Source organism: Meriones unguiculatus, chromosome 8 (genome assembly GCF_030254825.1).
Source record: "Meriones unguiculatus strain TT.TT164.6M chromosome 8, Bangor_MerUng_6.1, whole genome shotgun sequence".
In the NCBI taxonomy this organism is placed as follows: Eukaryota; Metazoa; Chordata; class Mammalia; order Rodentia; family Muridae; genus Meriones; species Meriones unguiculatus.
The window spans coordinates 78,460,048-78,481,634 of NC_083356.1; the positions used below are offsets into that span (position 1 = coordinate 78,460,048).

Genomic DNA, 21,587 nt, shown 5'->3' on the forward strand with positions numbered 1-21,587 from the left:
ACACAGATACCGTCTTGAGTTTATTCACATAGAGGGGTAAGAATTGGTACAAATCATAGACATTGTTTAAATACAAATAAATAGTTCTAGTTTCTAAAGAAACAACTCTAGATAATCCTAAGTATTCTCTAGATTCCTATTAAAAATAGAAGGCTATTGGCATCAAGTTCTACTCCACCACAACCCTTTGAACTTAAGGGTGAAACGGTGAATTCTATACTGAGAAGTAACCAGACAGATAGGAGCCAGTTTTCCCACTTCCCTGAACGAGCTCCCAAGGTGAAGGAGAGTTTCCTGCATTATAGATACACACAACTAATAAATTTGGGATAGATTCAGTACCTAAAGATAGCTAAAAAGACGGGCCTTGGGAAAAGTGGTAAGAATTCCTCTGAAGCAGTTCTGTGGATACTGAAACCTCAGAGGTCAAGTGTCTTAACCCCAGGGAGACTTGAGTTTCTACAATCCAAGTCATCATGGGTGGCACCTGTGGTGACAGTGATTTGCCCAGTGAAGAATGCTAAAGAAACAGTGTGTCAGGCCTGGCTCCAAAACGATCAACACTGAGCTGAACAAACACCCCTCCAAGGCTGTCCGTTTATGCACGTCTCTACACTACCATATTCAGTATTTCCACAGGCACGAAGGTGTCTGCAGAGAAGCATGCTGACAGAGTAAGGCTCGTTTTCAAGCCGTGCAGTCTTCCGGAACGACAGAACAATGTGGTTATGGTGTTACGGTCTTGGTGCCTGAGCACTGGCCATCCTGACTCTGGGTGCTCACTGCCCTGCCCTTCTGAGCTGCACAAGGTCACTCAGCTGCTTCCTACGTCCCAACAGGACTGTAAGAAAGTCATGTTTTAGAGTGACCAATATAGTGAACTTTTGCTTTACTACTTAGATTGATCATGATACGCTTCTAATTGGAACAACCTCATGCTATAAAACAATCTCATGCAGTAAGTGTATTAAAATCCAGGTTGAAAATAGCATTTGGCATTACAGAAGGCTAAGTCACTCAGCTTCAAAACCATGATTGCCACCAAATAAAAGCCGGATTTCCAAAGAGAGTATCTGTCGTGGTAGAAACTGCTAACTGTGATTCTACACTTGTTGACATAACAATTTTAAGACGTACACCACATTTTCCTAATAGAGATTTGGAAATATTAAGCATAATTCTTAAACAGATTGCTATAACATTCACTCAAAGGATCAGTTGGTTTTTGCCAAGAATTCTCTTTTTAGTCCAACTGAAGGATTTCCACAGTAAATTCTCAATCAGTTCTAAAAATGTCTGAGAATGTCTCACTTCCCACCCTTATTATTTTTTTATGTTGAAGAGATGTGTATACGTAAAAATGCTGAAAAATTTTGGTGGATGTTAATAAATTTAGCTTCCTGATTTAAATAAACTTCATATGCTTGTTTTTCTCTCTGACACACTGTGTTTCTGGAGCTACAAATCCAAACAAAGCAGCCAACTAGAACATCTCAGTGTTCAAATCACAGTTTGGACACATTCCTATTTATTCTGGATGATGCTCAGTTCCACACAGTTCAGGGAAGACACATCCATATGAATACCCAAAATGTCATGTGACCAGCCCTAACAAGAGATTGTGCTCTGTTGGTAGTACCATTCACATCTACAAAGTACAAAGGCGAAGGACTTCGGACATGGAGACCATTCATTTGCTTTTGTTGCTCTGGTAATTCCCAGCCATCATCTTCGAGACTTCCAGGCTGTTCTAGAGTAAGGAGTAGTCCTTTTTTTATCAGGTGGTTTGAAGTAAGAATAGACAGGTGCTGCCGGGTACTCTGCATCAGGATTCTCTGCCATCATTTTCAGCTTTGCTTCAATGGCCTTTATCTTTGCAGTGACACTGGAGAGAGCACAGCAGAAGGTCAGAGAGGACCAGGTACACTCAAAAAGTGTTTGCAACTTTCCTTTCTCATGCTGATGCTCATCAGAGAAGCAACATGACAGAAAACCATAAACATGAACCAAGAAACATACAGCCTAAAAGCAGTTATGTCTTTATATTATAATCCAGGCAGTTTCCTTAAATAATAAGTCCTCAGACATATTCTAGGCAGGGTCCTAGTGCCTGTCAAAAGTAGACAGAAGACTGGACTGACAATGGCGTTAAAAGGTAGGGCAAATTTCTTTCCTTCCTTCCTTCCTTCCTTCCTTCCTTCTTTCCTTCCTTCCTTCCTTCCTTCCTTCCTTCCTTTTTCTTTGCAAATGCTAAATGGCTAGTGAGAGTTGAGATTTGGATACAAACTGGCTCAAAAGCCCATGTTATTAACTGTTATATTATCATACCTTTTGGCCACTAAGTAATAGCAGAAAAAAAATTCTAGAAAAGTTATCAGTTTTTTTTCTTTTTTTTAAAAAAATTTAATTTTATGTGGATGTTTTGCCTGCAGATATGTCTGTGCCTGGTGCTCCTGGAGTATGGAAGAGGGCATCAGATCCACCAGAACTAGAGTTACAGATGGCTGTGCGCCACCATGTGGGTGCTGAGAATTGAACCCAGATCCTCCGAAGAACAGCTAGTGTTCCTTCCTCTGAGCCATCTCTACAGCTCTGAGTTTCTTTTTATTAACAAATAGGTTACCATGAGCCAGACACCCACTATCCTCTAGACTTTATTGCTTCTAGTCCTTATAAACAGTCAAGAAGGGTTACCCTCAGGATTTTATGGGATAAATGGGAAGAAATGTGCCCAGGGTTCACAAGGCTAATAAACTGCAGGACTAGGATTCAACCTATTTCTTTGTCAAAAAGCCTTTGCTTTTTCCTCTCCATCAGAGAGGGAGCTGCATAACTTTGCAGACACAGAAAGGATGAACTGAGGGGATGCTGCATAGCCATGAGGTGCTTACTCCTGACTGGGATCACTGTAGCCCCTGGACCAGAATGCATAGCGCTCAGGCAGTACTGTGCTGCCTCACAGACTCCCTGGTTTTTATTTTTGATACTGTCAATGGTCTATAGCTTCTAAGGAGTGTCCACATGGTCCTCTAGACATCCACAAAGGACATACGGCGGTTGAACATTGTTTTGTGGACAACAAATTATAAACTAAGTCAACCAGAAGGAAACAAATGTGGGAGTAGGAGGAACAGGATGCTTTCCCTTCATGCACGTGTTCAAACATCACGTGGATCCCACAAATACATGCAATTTTTTTAAATACTTGCAATCAGTAGAAGTAGCCCTACATTGCAATAAAATCCTGATGTACTACTAAGATGTATTTTGGTCTTTCTTCCACTGATGAGAGAGCCAGACCTCAATCTGTATGAGTCACAGGGAAACAACCTCATCTACTGAGTCACAGTTGTAAATAGAAAAATAAAGGCTTAGGTTCTCTGGATTAAAAAGTAGATGGAAAACACCAGGCTATCTGCTAAACAAGCGGCAAGTACTGAGGTGGAAATGTCAATGCCATGCTCACTGGAACACAGAGACCAGAGAGCACAAGTTCAGAAATCAGCACGGGAGAGCTATGAAAAGCTCCATGGTGACTAATCTGTGATCGAGGAGCTCCAGATTTTATGGGGAGGATGGCACATGGATATGAGCTCTCAGTGACTCTGAAGAAACGTTCGTTTTCTAGGTAATTAATTTCAAGTTAATGTTAACTCCTCCCCTTGCAGTTTAGTGAGATGCTTTTAAGTCTGTGTAGCTCAGTGCCCATAACATACAAAGAGGACACGTGTCCTTCCCGTCTGGTGTTTGGTCCATACAGGTACCGCAGATCTATAACCTTGCTGAGTGCAAGCGTTGATTTCCAGTCCATGGGTGTTCCTTCACATACCTTCTTCCGCTCTCCCGAAAAGGCTGTAACACACATCTTTACATTTACAACTTCGGGTAACTTTGAAGTAGTAAGTAAAAGACGGTCCATCAGGCTTGTGTTTTAATTCTGGTTCTGTTACTTACTACCAGCACGGTTTCTGCTGTGATATTTCACTTTTCTAAGCTCCTGTTTTCCCATATGTGAAGTGTTTTTCATGGCATTAAAGGATATACTCTAAATAAAGTACTTAGCATAGTTCTTGTTTATAGAAAGCTCAATAGATCCTGACTATTGTTACTGTTATTGTTAAAAATTTTCCCTAAGCTACAATGCAAAGAAAGAAAAAACAAAAACAGCAAAACCCCCAAACGCCACATGCACACAAAACTGCTTCTGCTCAACCTCCCACTTAACTTCTTTTTCTCTACTCAACTTTTAGTGCTCCTGTTTTAAATTAACTCCAAAGAAGCAACTGACAATCCTTACAAACTGGAACAAAACTATTATAGTTGCTGCAAGAGTACATAGAATGAAACGTCTGAAAAATAAGGGAATCCATAGCTAGGGAGGAACTAGCACATGATGAAAACGCCAGGGACTGAGGTCTCCTAAGAACGCTTGTTTCCAGGGTAAAGGCTGTGTGTAATTTATCTCTGTATCTTCAGCGCTAGCTCAAGGAGTAGTGCGTGACAGGTAAGCCTGTTCTTTTTTTGAGTGAATGACTACTGTAAATGGTGGTACACGACCATGGTGGGGAGTGTGGAAAAGAAGGAAATACATACTGAACATATCGCAGTGATCCTATTCTAGACTGAGAGCCTGGAGAGCCACTATGCTGTAAATGAAGGCATGGAAGAAATGGTTTAACTGTTGAGTGACAGACAGTCCTACAGATGCCACCTTACCTGAGGTTAGACTGAACAGGTTCAGTGCTTGATGACGGCTCAAGGCTGATGGGCAGGATCTTATCATTCTTGTTATGATCATACCTCTGAAAGTAAGAAAAAGCATAAATTATTTCACCTGGGCAGAAACCAGCACATGACTGCAGCACATGGGTTAAAATGTGCTAATCCTACCCAGTTCATCAGCATATTTCTAGATAATCTTAGGCCTGTTTTTTTTGTTTTCTTAATTTATTTATTTTATGCACATGGGTGTTTTGCCTGCATGTATGTCTGTGTGAAGGTGTTGGATCCTGGAATTACAGACAGTTGTGAACAGCCATGTGGGTGTTGGGAATTGAACCCGGGTCCTCTAGAAGAGCAACCAGAGCTCTTAACTGCTGTGCCATCTCTCCAGCCTCCTTAGGTCTGTTTTACATTTAATATAATGCAAAAATCCATACAGTTTTGTCCTAAAAGCTGTCAGTTTAGGAAAAGAATTCAACTAGCCAGGTCTACAAAGCACACCCAGGACAGCCAAGGCTATACAGAGAAACCCTGTTTTGAAAAACAGAAAAACAAAACCAATAATAACAACAACAACAAAAAAAAAAAAAAAAAAAGAAAGAAAGAAAGAAAGAAAGAAAGAAAGAAAGAAAGAAAGAAAAGGAACAGTCAAGAAAAGCTTCTATCTAGTTGTTAGTCCTCTTTACTGGGGAGAGGAAGAATTTCCCAGCTAAGAATTTCACTGTTCAAATTCACAGATGGTACAAATGCACAGCAGGGCTGCCCTCTTACATTCTTAAACTGCCATATAATGCCTCTTACAATATTTGTTTTATTCAAAACACTTTTAAAATTCTGGTAGGTTCTCCGAAGTACCGAGCATGATACTCAACTCTTAACAGGCCTGAGTGGAGAAGAGCAGCAGTAACAACGTTCAGCGGCGGGACAGAAACATACACAGGAAAGGAGTGTAATTTGTGTCAGATAATTGCACACTTGTTGTGAAAAGTAAGTGCAGTATTAAGGAGCAATCAGGAGCCTCTGGTCAAAAGGAACCACGAGGTAGATGTTTCATAGCAAAGACAGGATAAAGGGGAATTCCTCAAGCTTGCCTCTTCAGTGAGATGCAGGACGAGAAAACACCAGCCAGTCTGGCAAATTAGACTTGGCATTATTCTCAGTAAAAGCAGTTGGCAGGTCTGTGTCTTAGACATCATGACCGGGGATGCTCACAGGCCTCACAGCTTCTACGACCTGCTTTTCAGCAGGAATACTCCAACCGAATGTTAGTTCACTCTGAGTCCCTTGGGGAAATGAACAGCATGCTTCTGATAAAAACCTGGGTTCATCTAGCTGACAGCAGAAGCCCTGATAGCTGCAGATCTGTCTGCGGGAAGGTTTGCACAGATCCACTGCAGAAGGGGTGTCTCTTGGGACTGCTGGTCCACACATTTACCACCTCTGTGCCAGCTGAAACATCTTTTGTTTTTTTGTTTTTTCAAGACAAGAGTTTCTCTGTGAAGTCGAGGCTATCCTGAAACTTGCTCTGTAAATCAGGCCTTCCTTGAATTCACAGAAATCCACCTCCCTCTGCTCCCCAAGTGCTGCACCACTACTGCCTGGCTTTTCCCCAAGAGACCAACTATAAGATGGATGAGGCAGTATGCCATTTCTCAGGACCTGGCGACATATAGGCTCCACTAAGTCCCACAAATGCATAGTCTCTCTCCTGACCCCTGCAGGAGGGAGACTGCTGTGCTATAAGCACAGAGAAACTACCCATTTCTCAAGCATTTGGAACAATAAACTCAAACTCTCCTTAGAGACAAGAGGCTAGGGAGAGTCTGTTAGTATCCACAGCTAGTTTTAAGAAAATAAATACATTTTCCCTCCCAAGAACTTCCATAAAAACAAACAAAGAAACAAACAACACAGGTTTGAGTATATACACAAGCCACATGTTAAAAACAATCACAGCAGGCTCTGTGAACATGTTCAGAGAAACAGTGAAGAATTCACTCCCTCCTGAGAAGCTTTTCAAAAGAAGTCTGGGAAGATACACTGTAAACAGCAGCATAGAGGAGCAAAGCATGGCTGCCGCAGGTGACAAGGCTGGATGCAAATGGTCAGGTGGGAGCTCTTCTTCAGAGACTCAGAATGAGGCACTTTGCTGTCTCTCTTAGACTTACCTTGACTTGAGCGTGGGCCCAGCGTACAACCAGTTTCTTAGACAGTGCCAGCTTGCCATTGAGGCATTGGATGGCTTGTTCTGCCTCCTGTCCAAGAGAGGGACAAGAGTTAGACAGAAATTCAAATACTTATTAGTTACCTGTATTCTCATCAGGCCTCAGTTAAGTTTCGGTGGCCTAGTGTCCCACCAAATTGCTTTTGGTAACTAGGCAATGACTTATACTGCCCAATGGCAAAACAACATCTTAAGTTTTAAAAATGGAACAAAATTCCAGACCCTCTGTTGTTTGTTGGTAGCACAGTGTTTGTCAGTAGTAAAATAAGCTCACTACTGCTTGTTCCCCATGGGTGGTGTGGATATTCAGAGGGCATGAAAAGCAGGGAGCACAGAGAAGGAATTTCCTGAGTGCTAGTGGCAGCATTGCCCTCTCAGGTACTACCTTTCTACATACAGGCTTTGGCAGGTGTGCAGAAAACATCAAACACCTGTGCTCCCCTTAGGGGCTCCGGAGCCATATCCAGGGCTACGACTTCACGGATATGGGGCTGGATCAGGCTGGATTTCTTTCACACCCATATCCTAGAACTAATCCTAGAACCCAGGCAAGGAATCTGTGGGAGTCAATCTTCCTACCTGGTTTCCAGAGCATACACTCTCTTGACCCTTTCCTGATCAGATCTAGCAGCAACAAGGTTAAAAAGAATTCCTAAAGCTGGATAAAAGTCACTCTCAGCAAACCTGGCTGTACTCTGCCCTCTAGACAAACCTCTGCCCCACAGGTATCCATGGGGTATCCACAGGGCATCCAGCCAACCATGATGCCCATCTAGTAGGGATGAAGAGGCCTGTAACAAGACTAACAACAGGGAGCGCTGAGGCTGGGTAGTATCGTGTAAGCACAGCACTCTGGAGTCAGCAGTGAGTCTCTGGCACTCAGCAGCAGACTACTCTAAATGTTTACTAACAGGCACAGCGTATCAGCCATTGGCTATTCACCAGCTGTAAGAATGTGCCATGCCACCGCAGCAGAGTGCTAGACGGGAGACATGCTTTTGTTTCATTTGGTGGTTTAGCATGTCCACCGTGTTCTCTTAGCTCTATAGAATCCGTAGCAGTAGAGGCCTACAAGGGATAAATATTCCTAAAGAACAAAATTTTCATCTCTGCACATGTTTCAACGTTCACAAACTTAATACTAAATGCCAACTGTGCTGTAATACATATACTTATGTATTCTCATGCCTCCTGACTTTGTAAAAGAGAACATTTTCCTTTTCCTCATTTTTAGATAAAACCAAGGCCAAAAAGAGACTTGCTCAAAGGTAACAAATAAAATATACAGGAATATAAAGTTTGTTTTGTGACTACTAGTCCAGCGTTTTAATTTTATTTTAATTTGATGTGCATTGGTGTTTCCCCTGTTATCTATGTTTGTGTGAAGGTGTTATATCCTCTGAAACTAGAGTTACAGACAGGTGTGAGCTGCCATGTGGGTGCTGGAAATTGAACCTGGGTCCTCTGGAAGAACAGCCAGTGCTCTGACCTGCTGAGCCATCTCTCCAGCCCTAGTCCAGGGTTTCAAAATGAATATGCATCCTAACATGGTTTCCAATTTTAGTTGTCTGCAAGAATACTCATCACTCTATCAAGGAAAAACATTTAAAAATGGTTATCATATGAACATCCTTTAATTGCTTCCAAAAAAGTGGACAAATTAAAATAACAACACGTCATTTGTTGCCTATGACATCTGCAAAAATTAGAGGAAATAAAAAGCTCTCAGCACTGGTGAGGATAAATGATGCTCTCATGCAATCTTAGAACTCTCTGATATATCATTTCTGGTAGGTATTCTGGCAACTGTATTTTCCCCCCTTACTATGTAGTCCAGTTTGCCCTCCAACTCTCAGTCTTCTTGCCTCAGTCTTGCAAGTACTAGAATTACAAACATGTACAACCATGCACAGCTGTGGCAACTACATTAAGAAAAATTATGCCTTTGCCTTTCCTGCTTTGTTTTTCGAGACAGGGTTTCTCTGTATACTTCTGGCCATCCTGAAACTCATTCTGTAGACCAGGCTGACCTCAAAATCAGAGATCCACCTGCCTCTGCCTCCCAAGTGCTGGGATTAAAGGTGTGTATCACCACGCCTGGCTAAAAGTGATGCCTTTTGGTGATGCCATTTATTCCATTTCCTTAAATGTGGTGAATGCATGTAGTTATGGCCAAGATAAAAACTATAATGCTTATACAGCCAGTCACTGGTGGTGACTCAAGTAACTAAGAACTGGGGATTAGGTAACATAAATCCATATAATATTATACAGTCACCAGAAATGTGATTTTTTTTTTTTCCTTTTTGAGACAGAGCCTCATTTATGTAGTCTTGGCTAAACTGTAACTTACTGTTTAAGACCAGGCTGGCCTCAAATTTAGAGCTCCCCACCTGAATCTGCATTGTGAGTGCTGGGATTACAGAAGTGTAGTCATTCATAGCCAGCACCTATGAAGATTACTTTTAAAATGTACCCTAAGTCACATGTGAAATGTATACATTTCAGATACAGATCACTGAAGATTATTGAGCAAGTGGTATTTATTAGCTCAGTGGTATTTATTAGCTAGCATGTATATGACCATGGGTTCAGGGAGGCATAATGGAGTACAGCTTTAATCCCAGCACTGAGGAGGCAAAGGCAGGCACTTTGTGAGTTCCATACAGCCAGGGCTTACATAGTGAGGTTGTCTCCAAATTAAAAAAAAAATAATAATAAAATAAAAATGAATAGATAGATTTGCCCTGGATATAATCACAACATCACAAAAAATAAATAAAACTTGTACGCATCTTTTGAGACACATAAATACATATATTATATATACATATATATGTGCATATAAATTATGTATGCATATGTGTAATACAAGTGGTGTGTGTGTGGCCCCATGCATGTGCACATGTCGTGGTCAGGCCAATGCTGAGTACATTCCTCCACTGTTCATCACCTTTTTTTCTGGGCAGGGTCTCACTGAACCTGTAATTCACGGACTGGTTACACTGGCTGGCCAGTTAGCTCAGGGGATTTGCCTGTTCCACCCTCTGCCCTTCCCCGAAGCACTGGGACTGTGCATGTGTGCCACCATGCCTGGCTTTTATGTGGGTGCTGGGATTGGAGCTAGGGTCCTCCCGATTAGCCTTTGGGCACTTTACTGACTAAACCATCTCCCTATCCCCAGAAGGGTACATGTTTAAAAAAAAATAAAAATGAAATGACAGTTTGTGAGTGGCGCCAGCAGAAACAAGGCTTCTAAAGAAGCAACGAAAAGAAAAGGAGATTTTGTTGGCCAGCCACTGAAGCAGTAAACAAGTTAGGAAGGGCAGGGTCCACAGGCCCAGTGTGTGCATTCCGAATAATGTGGTCAGTAAAACCTTAGACGTGGAGCTCAGGGAGAGGATGTTGTGCAAGCTTGACTACTAAACCCACTGAAGGAACACATCCTTTAGCTCGGTGTGGGACACACAGAATAACATGACCCGCCACGAGGTCTGCGGCTCAAGAGGTGTAGAAATGATTATGACAGAGTGCAGACTATGAGAGGGAAAGGGAGCTCAATTACCTGCTTGGTTTCAAAGTTAACGAAACAGTACCCTCGGGGCTGGCCTTCCAGAGCACCCGACTTATGGAAGAGAAAGTCAAACTGTTTCACCTTGCCAAATTTCTGAAGGAGCTTGAGGAGGTGGTATCTGTGGAGACAGAAGAGCCCATGAGTTCATTCAGGAAGGCTGTTGGTCACTCAGCCTCAAATGAGAGATCAAAAAAGGAGAGAATTCATCTCAGGCAAAAAAGTTCTCTGGAAACTGCTGTGTTAGTTTATTTGGAAACAGAGCTGTTTGCCTCTTCTTAGAATGGGAACTAGAATCGTCACGCCTGTGCATCTGTCCAACACAAAATACCAAACAAAACCGCACCTAACAAACAGCTGTCTGGCCCACAAGCACTGTTTGTTTTTCTTTTGGAGAAAAGCTCAAAAATAGTGTCGATTGATTTATTTTCTAATTTCTTGGCAATGAAAGAGCATTTGTGAATATCTGCAACCTCATCAGAAACACCCTCCCAAATCCACCCTTTACCAAAAATAAACGAGCTGCAAAACCAGCCCCATCCACATCAACAAAAGCCAGTCCTAACACACCTCTCTATCACATTTTGTAGCTAACCATTAAACACAAATTGTACCTGAGACTGACTCTGCTAAAACTCAAACCATAGCTAATGGCATTTCTACAAGGCTTCAGACATGACTAAAAATTAGGACAGTATGGAAGCCAACCATGAATGAGGCTGTTCTTACCATGTAAGGGACACTGGCCAGTCTGTGAATCAGCCAACCTCAGTTTCAGTAATAGAGTATATACTCTGGGGTACGGTCAAATAAAAGAGTCAAGGAAGGAATTTATTCCCAGCAGAGGCTCACCCAAACTATTGCTTGTCATCCTGCTTCTCCCTTTCTTACATTCCCTGCTCTTAACACTCACTTGGTTCCTAAAAGACCTTCGAGTCTTTGACAGATGTAGCAGGTTGCTGTGGTTGCTCTGCACTCCGACTTCCTGTCATCCAACGTAAGGGTGAGACAAGCCAACAGCTCTCCCATTTCCTTTTCCTCTGGCTTCCTCCTGGCATCCTCTCAGCTATTCAAATGGAGTCAAGGCTTTCTCTAAACAATGCTATCCCCTTGATACTAAAAAGGTATCAGTCCACATGCTAAATGTGTTACTACTTGGAACTGTACCCCTCAGGGAGTCAGCAAAGTCCTCACAGGCACTGTCATATTCACATTGTTTTCTAGGAAAGTCACCAAGATTTTACTCTTGAGCAAGGTCTCCTTTAGGAAGCAGAGCTGGAAACATATCACACGTTGCATTAAATCTGACACAAATGTGTATCAATAAGCAAGTCTCTTATAGTAATCAGGTATCTGTGTAGAAAGATTCAATACAGGTCTAGAACTGGGATAGGACGAAAGGCTCCCAAGCCCCACTGTGGATAGTAATGTGGTCCTTGGACTAGTTTTGAAGAGGAAAGCCACCACATCGGTGTACTTAATTACTATCTCTCATCAGGAGACCTCAGTTACCCAGTGAAAATGCAGGACTCTTTGGGGCGGGGAAGACCCCGCTAGTACAAAGCTGTTGTTGATTTTTGTACAGGTTTACAGCAAGGCTGAGTCTCCCCCACAGGCTTTAATTCATAGCCACACCTGCTCTTACTAAACCCATCCAAACCTTCACATCATGTCGATGCCATAGAACGGTGGGTCAAACCCATTTAAAACAAACAAAACTTAAGGCTACTACGGCACAGCTATCTTTTCATTAGCTGAGTTTTGCTAAATAGCAGGAAGGTAATGCGATTGGCATTTCCTAGGAAATGAATTTTAATTTACTCAGGAAAAAAATGCCAACAGATTATTCATTGTCAAGCTAACAAACACATGCTGCCTGAGGAGTGTGACCTTAAGATTCCAGGAACATCTGCTTAGGTCTGTGTCTTTCAACTTCGCTAGGATTTCTTTTCTTGTTTGATAATTTCTTGAAATTATCGGAACACTGAAACAAAAGGAATGAAATGTTTACTACTTCGCTTCCTGGAGATGGGGACTGCAGGCTCTGATAGTGAAAAAAGCCTGAAGCCTCTTGCTTTCACATCTGCAAGTACTTTCATCTGCTGCTGGAGTATGGGAGCTCAGTCCTCATCAGCGGGCTCACTTCCTTTAATGAAATGTGCACCCTGCTGCCTTTGGGAGAGAGAATTAGTATACTTGTCCCGCACACACTTCTGTAACCCAATCAGTGCTTTCTTCTCCTAATGGGTCATTAAAATAGCCTTCCTGCCGGGTGGCACAGAAGCAATCACCTGTACAAAACTGATACCTACTATGTGCCAAGGACCAATTAGGCATCAGGCCCTCTAGATGGAAAAAAAAAAACTGTTTTCTAGACCCTCAATGCTGGTTAAAGACACACACACACACACACACACGGCAAGAGTATAGAAAAGCTCTAGAAAAAGAGACATCAGAATACATTTAGTGTGAGGGAACATCATGCAACGAAAAAGGTAAAGTCTGACCTTTTGGAATAGACTAGAGAATAGGGACAGGCCATGAGGAATGTGTATTCAGGGAATTCTGATTTGAAGTTACAGAGAGGCAACAAAAGGCCAATGAAATGGTCTTTAGGGTTTTTTTGTTTGTTTGTTTTTTTTAGTGCATAGTTTTTGGAGAAAATTTTCTTTATTGTCAACAGAAATTACTATGAGAATCTTTTTTATCCTATGCCTTACCCCTTGCTAAATGCTTTATTGTTTCATTTAAGTAAGCAACCAGCAAATGCCATTTCATGCAAACCACAGACTATGAAGGAAAAATCTGGAATGGGCTGAGAAAGAAAGGTGAACACACTGCTGTTACCAGCTATTTCCAGTGAGTTTTGGTTTTTCCAGTTAATCCCCTCAAAGTCAGCACCAGAAGGACACTTACACAGGGTTCTCTCTCTCTCTCTCTTTAATAACTTATTTAATTATATGTACATTGGTGTGAAAGTGTCAGATCCCTCAGAAGTGGAGTTATAGAAAGTTGTGAACTGCCATGTGGTTTCAGTGCTCTTACCCACTGAGCCATCTCTCCAGCACCCCAGCTCTTGGCTTTTGAGTTTATGCCACAAACTGACTTCTTCATCATAAACTAACTACTTTATTGTCAGTGGTGACTTGAGCTATTTACATTCCCCAGGCAGGGTCTCTCTGGGGTTCCAGTGTTATAAAACAAAACTAGCAACCCCCTTCAAAACCATCCTTACTGCCCACTCTTCTTCAAATCCTGTTTTTCACATCTCAGACTCATCCACCAATCTCAAGTTCACTGTCCCATCCATGTGGCAGCAGTAAAAGGGGAGAATCTCCTGGCTAACCTGCGCCCCAGTCTTGACCCTTCCAATCCACTTTGCACGTGTGCAGCTGAATCCCCCACTACATTACTGTCTTGGTATCAGGTTCTTGTTAACATCCTTGTGGTGTTCTACAGGAAATTCAACTTGTCTAAATACAATTTAAAAGGCCCCGCTTTACCTACTATCCAATTACCCTCTTCATTACCATTTAGGAGTCATCCAAAAGGTCCTTTTGGATCTGTTTATATGGAACCATCTTTCTTATCCTGACTTACATACATTTATGATTTCTCCTCTGCTCAGAAGGCACTATTAAGATTTCTACTGACAGTCTCTCTCACACTTACATACAATGCAAAGGCTACTTATTCTACAGACTAAGAAGCCAGCACTAAGTGCAGGCTGGGAAAACAACATCTGAGACGATAACCTCTCGGCTTTCCTGCTGAAAGTCCTAGTGATATTTAAAGGTAATGTTCTAAGTGTATAGTCTGGGTCTCACAGCAATTTAGAAGTTTCCACATGTTTAATTTCAAAACAGGATGCTTTAGGTCATGATTGTTTAGTTATTCCGACTACAGAATATCTGAGTAAAGGTGCAATGAACTAGGGAGGAGGAAACCAGGGCTATCAAATGGCTTTGTAAACTGAGCCAACTCATAGAACTTTCCTTTTCCTATGAAAAAAAAAAAAAAAAAAAAAAAAAAGGGTGAATCTGTTCCACTCACCCAGGCTGCTGTGAGGTGAAATAAGAGGACTTCATGCAGTATGAGAGTTAGAGGAAACATTCCTGTTATTTAGTAACATTTTCACTTTACAGAAACACAAGGTATAGTGAAGCTGAGGAATTAGAACATAGTGGAAAATACATGGATTTAGGCTTGACTATGGCTATGAAAACAAGTGCTCATCACTCCCACAAGATCTGCTTAGTCCCATGATGATTCTGGCATGCAGCATAGTCGTAAAACAGTAAGAATTAATAAGACGACCATTCTATGTTCACAAAAGCTCTATCTTACACTACAGCAATCCTTGGTGATGCTTGTATTTTAGTTATTCATGCAGGTTCACCATATCTACCCCAGAAGAGCAGGAGCCAAGAGTTTATGTAGCTGGACTGTGTGTAAGGAATGACCATGAGCACAAAGAACATAACGTCTGAGCACTAGACTGTAATATTCTTGAAAGGAGACCAAAGAATGTTTTAGTACAGCTTGAGAAGAATTCAGATTAGTAACCAAAAGATAGATAAACACAGAACAACCAGAACTAATCACAAAACAAATGTGGGGAAAATCAATGACAGACTGCATTGTTCAAATGCTGTTTTAAAAACCACCATTGGGGCTGGAGAGATTGCCCAGTGGTTCAGAGCATGGATGTGCTTCCAGAGAAGCTGGATTCCATTCCTAGCATCCACACGGTGGCTCACAACCATCTGCAACTCTAGCTCCTTGAGGAGATCTGACGCTGTCTTCTGACCTCTGTGGGTACTAGGCAAACACGTGCTGCACCAGACATATGTGCACCTAAAACATCTGTATGTATAAAATAACACAAACAAAAAAAATATACCCTACAATTGTATTAGGTACCCTTGTAACTATTCCTGACAGTTTCCTAAGAAGAAGTGTTAAGAAATAAGTGTTAAGAAGCTGGAATACAGGCACAAGAAAAAAAAAGTAAGGGTCTGTTCAAGAAGAAAAAGCAGGAAGTAGCAGCAGTTTTTGGTTGGGTAAGCTTAATTAAGAAAACTGGGAGATATTTTGCAAACTCCCCTTGCAAGTCATTAGAAGATTAGAGATTTGGATTCAACTGACAACATTAAGCACCACATGTTCATGCTCCTTCACTGCTGGGAAGGGACTGTATGTTAATTCCTTAACTAGGCTCACGATTTTCTACCCTTTGAGAGGCAGGTTCTAAAAGTTAATGTATTTGAGCAACCTGAAGGAAATGATTCCACAAGACTCATGAAATTTAGCAAAGTGACACTAAGCTTTCATGTGAATGAACTGTAAGTCTGAGTGGCAGCTATGTTTTTGAAAATAAATTATGTAGCAAATCAGTTTGTTTGAGAGACAAATCATTTCAAGGTAAGGAAGTTAGAGAACATTGTTTTGGCAATACAGAAATGGGAATACTACAGGTGGAGCACTGCATTCCTGGACAGCAAGACCCTGAACTAGGGTTGGCATTTAATGTCTGTGACTGAAACATCAATGGGAAAAGTCTTAATCCAATGTTCCCTTTAGACAGGGAGTCAGGGATATATCCCTACACTTACTCTGACGTAGCCGGGAGGCAAATGCCCTCATGAAGCTCTCTGACAAGCAGCAGGACATGAGCAACACAGAAGCCTCATGAAAGAGAACGACAGCCAACATTGTTTCCATGCTTTAGATTTCCATTTAGACAAGGAGAGGTGGGAATGGAAACCACTCTGGGGAGCATCCCCTTACAGCCTGGAAAAACTTAGATGAACACACATTAATTAAGAGCGTGTACTGATTGACACATCCATCCTCAGTCCTAAGAGAGGATGGTAATGGGAACAAGCCACATTCCAGTGTTCCCATGACCACAGTAACATGCCATGAAGGCAACAGACCTTCAATATCACTGTAACTTATATGGATACCCAATGTTACCTACACTTATCTGATTTGAGCCTGTGAGGGTTTAGGAGCTAAACTCTGTTGTGATGTAAATGACATCTCTTCTCATCTTTCGTAATCCCAGTCCTTAAATATACCTCATCTCATCCTAGATGCAAGTAAGCAGGTTTCCTCTCTTCTTACCCTTGTATTTACTTAGTCCTATAGGAGTAATTTCAGGTCTGTCGGTTTATTCCGAGCTTTATTAAGCAAGTTTATTAAGCACTGATTCCATCTAGGGCAGTCTACTTACCCTTCGCTATTCTACGCACCAACCAACACCTTCCACTCCATCAAAAAAGCGGTGGAAAGAAAAAAAATATTAATTCTCTGCCAAGACATTTTTTTTTTTCTACTGTAACAGCAATGATGAAAAACTGGGAGTCAGGACTATTGTGTTCAATTAGTAATGTAATCTTGGGCAAGGTAATTCTGTCCCTTAGACCCTCATTTCCTTTACTGTAAGGAAAGAGAGTAGATGGTAACAGAGGTCCCTATGTGACCTTGACCCATGGAGCCTGCTTAGGGACTGCCAAAAGAAGAGTGGCAGTTGACAAAAGGCTTCGAGTGCCTTCTCTTTCTCCTTGGTCAAAGCAGCTCAGGAGTCCTAATTTACACATGGCTTCCTTCAGACTTACTTATCACAGGGCTTCTCTCGTTTAAACTGCTCAGCACGGTGCCGGGCACACAGCAGGCACTTCAATCATTTAGTGGATGAGCGAAAACCAAAGGCACTAGGGTGATCTCTAAGAACCCTTCCCACTCTCACTTTTTATGGTTGTGTGGGTGCTTACAGCAGTCAGTCAAGTGGGCCTATATGCCTATTCACAAAGATCCCGAGACTACTTCTTGTTTTTCTATTCTGGGAGACAAAATATGCTTCAGGTTGGTTCTAGAATGATTCTCCATAAACAGAACTGAACAGTTGGCAAAGAGTTTGGCTTTTTGTTGAGTAGGAAGAAAGAGGTTTATGTCTGAAGAATATCCAAAGTCTGTCCTCACAGTCATATGGAAAATAGAAACAGGCTAAGAATAGCATCATGTCCCCTTTGGTGAAAAATTCCAACACAACTGAAGGGATCAAGATGCTACCACTGCTGTGGAAAGTCTCCTGAGCATCTGCATCAAACACTGCACCTCTGCGCGCATCAACAAAGTGACCTGGACTTACTCTGTGATTTTGGGATCCAGGTTGCCAATCCATAATCGGTGTCCTTCCTGTAGAGAGCCCTCTGAAAGGATGGATGCGTTCTCCAGGGGAAGAGTTTTAGTTTCTGCTTCCATCAATCTCTAAGAAATACTAAAAGCAATGTGAACATTCAGGCAGGAGAGTAAAACAATCTTGTGTGAACACAAGACCTCACATGCAATCCAAACATTTATCCAAGGAAGGCATGCTCTCTGGGCAGTCCTTTAAAAATCCGTTATTCCCTAGCTGGAGCCCTGGACTAGTTCCCCTGGTACAGCCCTCCTGGCAGCCAGAGTTGCCTTTTAGGATAAAGAGGTATGGTTGGTTGTGTGGCGAGTCTTAAGTCTTCCTGACGCAGGAGGCCAAAGGCTCTATCACCACATAATACTCCAGATGAAAAAGGAGGCAGTCTTGACGGTGTTAAAGGGAACGGGCAGGGAAGAACAGCTATGTTCTTGTTCTTCTTAGAGTAATACATCAAAGGGAGGAGGTGGCACAAAACATGTGAGCAAAGATTCCGGAGTCAGAGCTGGATTTGAAAGCAGGCTGTGTGACTTACTTAACTATATGAATTTTATAGGCTTCAACTTCCTCAAATGTAAAATTAGAGGCAACAGTTCTTACTTTACAGGGTAGCTGTGAAAATTACATACCCAAGAAAATCACCGTTAACAACAGTAAGTAGCCAGTATCTAACAGCTATTGATCACCCAGTTTACTGTTTTGGCAGAAACAAGACACAGGTCTGCTTAGTTATTACAGTTCACCATATGCTTTCTTAGTGTAACTTTTGGCAAGTCACTTAACTACTCTTCTCTTTCACCCCCTTCCAAGGACAGTATCTCAAAAAGGTGTGTAGCTCTGCCAAATTATACCCCTACAGTCTTTAGAACCACACTTCTTTAAGTATTCAAGACCTAGTCTTCATTCCTGAAGTATCTCGTCTCACAGGCAAGGAGAATGAGGGTTGTGATACAGGCAGTAATAGAAAGAACAAAAAGCCCAGAGCCAGAAGACTTGGTTTTAAGTTGTTTCATTTCCGTTGAAGTTATTTTTCTTGGTAACTCAGTTTCCTCGTTCTTATTTTTTTGTTTTGTTATCATGGGGGGCAAGCGGGCTGTGCATTATTACCATGTAGCACAGGTAGAGATCAGAAGACAACTCTCTAGAGTTGGTTCTTTCCTTTCACTTTTACTTGGGTCCTAGGGATTGAATTCACGTTGTCAGGGTTAGATGGAAAGCACCTTTACTGGCTAGCCATCTTGCTGGCCTAGTTTCTTCCTGTTCTAAAATAAAATTTGAGGAGCTGGAGAGACGACTCAGCAGTCAAAAGCACATGTTAATCTCACAGAGGACCCAGGGGTTCAGTTCCCAGGACCCACTTGATGGCTCACGACCATTCCGAACCCCTGTGCTAGGAGATGAGATGCCCTCTTTTAACTTTTGCAGTCACTGCACACCTGTGCTGCACATACACAGATACAGGCTCCTGCACATAGAGTAAATAAATCTAAAAAAAAAAAACTTCAAATATAAACCTTGTTTTGCTTATTAGCTAAGGTTTCTAAGAAGATTAAAAAATGAGTTGATGAAAAATGAAATTTCAATAAATACAAAACACAATAAAGGAAAGATAACAGGCTGGGCTGTGCCAGACTTCAGACTACCCTGCTAGAAAACATGTGTCTTCTCTGTCTAGAAGTGCCTCAGAGCTCAGCCCTGTAGGAAATAGAGATGCTGCAAGCAACACTGAGAAGGGTGACATGCCTGGGGGTTGCACTGCTTTTGAGGGCGTGGACTTGGATTTGAATGCTAGAACTTTGATGTTTTCATGTCTAAAAGCAACAATATACACCAAAAGATACTCAAAAGTGACAAAGAGCCCATGTTTCAATAAGAAGACTACAAGGCATGGGGCTAGAGAGACCTGGACCCGAGAACTGACTTTGCCAATTACGGCGCCTTTAGTAACAGTCTTTCCCATAGGAATCCTCCTCACATCCTCAGTTCCTGCTATTTCCCCCCTTCCCATATAACGTGAAAACAATGGGTTATTTACTCTTTGCTTATGTCTCTAAAATAATAAAAGCTCCTACAGAACAGGGCCTTCCTCATCTTGATCATGGTGCTAGGCCCAGCACATAGTGGACTGCCTGGCTCCTCGCAGTTTTCTGATTTCTGCCTGGCTTACAGTTTTCTGAGAGAATGAATGAGACAAAGTCAATTCTCTTCTTTCCAGAGATGGAGACCATTATTCCAGTATCACGTGGTTATTTTAAATAAAAATATACAAGTGACGGCTCAGCACGTGGATTTTTTTTTTTTTTTTTTTTTTGAGAAACAGTAAAGTCTAATAAGATAGTATGCGGCTATCAAATCTTCTGGGGTTTGCAAAACCCCTTAGGGTAACAGTTCACAAATGCCTCTTTATTCCTTCCAGCTGAGCTGTATCAACTTGAGAAGCCAGGAGGGGCCTGGGGTCACTCATTCCTACACGCTAACTGCGGGCTCAGGCCAGGAACCACCAGGCTTTCCCCGATTCCAGGCTGCGAAAAGTCACTAATGGGCTTGTTATTTCCGGGCCAGGGCCAGGACAATCCGGGGCGGGGCCTAGAAGCCTGCGGGTGAGGGCAGTCCCCGCCAAGGCCCCGCGGCCAGGACGGCGCTGAGCTTCGGGTACTCACCCGCTAGTCTCGGAGTGTGCCCTCAGCTCCTGCCCCGAAAGCAGCTTCCGAGGCAGGGGTCCGAGCGACGGACGTGTGGAGACCGCGGTCGAAACACCTCTCGCCGCCCTGCCGCCCGTGACGTCCTACGCCCGCGCCGCGCCGTGACGTCACGACGCCGCGGCGCCGCCTCTGCCGTCGCGTGTGTGTTTCTCTGTAATCCGGGCTGTAGGTGGTGAGTGGCCTCCGAGTCAGGGGAGGGGGGTCTCAAGGAGCGGGCGGGAGCCAGGTGCCAGTGACCCTCTTTCAAGGACCTCGGAGGGACCTCGCGGGGCTCGGCCACCATCCGTGACTGCTTCAGCGGCGTTCTGCTCGACCTGAACGCCGGGGGCGGGACTTGTGCTCCTGTACGCTCTCAGGGGTAGGGCGGAGCGCGTGTCACTCAGCCGGCATTTAGAACCTTGCCAGGCTGCTTACTAAATAGTTCCTGATATTTAGGACGTCACCTGAAAAGAATAATGCCTTTTCCAAATTGCGCTACGCGCGGGGGTGTAGTTATTCCCGGTGATGAAGAAACAAACTTAGCGCTATCTTTACCAAGGTCACGCGGCTCCCAAGTGATGGAGTTGAAATTCCACCCAGGCCTGAATCGAACGCCTGGGCTTTTAAAATCGTCATTCTGTCGTCCTGTGGGCAAACAGTTGTCATTTCAATGGTGCTTCAACATTTCCGTGACTCTGGCAAATTTTACAGATTGAGATCACATATGTGGGAAGTGCCTGCAGGACTCTTGCCAGGCTGTCTCAAAGTTTGATGCTCTTTCTTTTTTCTAGTCCTGTCTATTAACTCAGACACAACTACTTGTCCTCTGCTTTGTTGAAGCAGTCAGACAACACCTGCCACGGTCATGTCTGTCAAAGTGGTTAGCCATGCAAACTCCAGCACCACACATTCAGCAGAAGGACACCCTCAGCGAAGCCGACTGATTGTGCCATTTTCATTCACCTTACAGTATTTCTCCGAAGCCAACTTAACGTTCTTTCTCTTAGGCTTATTCTCCTTGGGTGTGATGTAAGAGTGTCCTTTTCTCAGCACCGCCACGAAGTCTCAACACAGGTTGAAGGGTGGACTCCTTTAGAATGTTATAGTCAGACAAAGTATGTCCATCTTCCAGCTGCTTACCAGCAAGGATGAGCCTCTGCCGATCAGGAGGAATTCTTTCCTTATCCTGGA

The 21,587-nt window shown here is 42.8% G+C and overlaps 2 protein-coding genes across 3 annotated transcripts in view; one reads left to right on the forward strand and one right to left on the reverse strand.

Annotated features, from left to right (window-relative positions):
* Positions 1 to 7: 7 nt before the first annotated feature.
* Rbm18 (RNA binding motif protein 18) lies at positions 8 to 20,511 on the reverse strand. 2 transcript variants are annotated; one of them, XM_021656769.2, is made up of 6 exons: positions 20,376 to 20,511; positions 17,674 to 17,802; positions 10,512 to 10,638; positions 6,891 to 6,977; positions 4,717 to 4,802; positions 8 to 1,885 (listed from the first exon to the last, which is right to left on the reverse strand). In XM_021656769.2, exons 2-6 carry the CDS (start codon positions 17,784 to 17,786, stop codon positions 1,726 to 1,728), a joined length of 573 nt encoding a protein of 190 aa, XP_021512444.1. In that variant the 5' UTR covers positions 17,787 to 17,802; positions 20,376 to 20,511; the 3' UTR covers positions 8 to 1,725. The 2 variants fall into 2 exon arrangements, with proteins under 2 accessions (XP_021512444.1, XP_021512445.1); XM_021656770.2 differs by having other exon boundaries at positions 17,674 to 17,792; positions 20,376 to 20,494.
* The window catches only part of Mrrf (mitochondrial ribosome recycling factor), a 50,352-nt gene continuing 49,222 nt past the window's right edge, over positions 20,458 to 21,587 (forward strand). The window contains exon 1 of the mRNA XM_021656768.2: positions 20,458 to 20,589. The gene's annotated coding sequence lies outside the window, so the exon portion shown is untranslated. The remainder of the gene's footprint in view (positions 20,590 to 21,587) is intronic.

Excerpts from the sequence above, each read along its gene's own strand:
- Rbm18 (XM_021656769.2), bottom strand. The coding sequence starts at position 17,786 with ATGGAAGCAGAAACTAAAACTCTTCCCCTGGAGAACGCATCCATCCTT. Across the intron at positions 10,639-17,673 it reads CTGGATCCCAAAATCACAGA|ATACCACCTCCTCAAGCTCC; the intron begins GTAAGTCCAGGT and ends CTGTCTCCACAG. Across the intron at positions 6,978-10,511 it reads TTAACTTTGAAACCAAGCAG|GAGGCAGAACAAGCCATCCA; the intron begins GTAATTGAGCTC and ends TCTCTTGGACAG.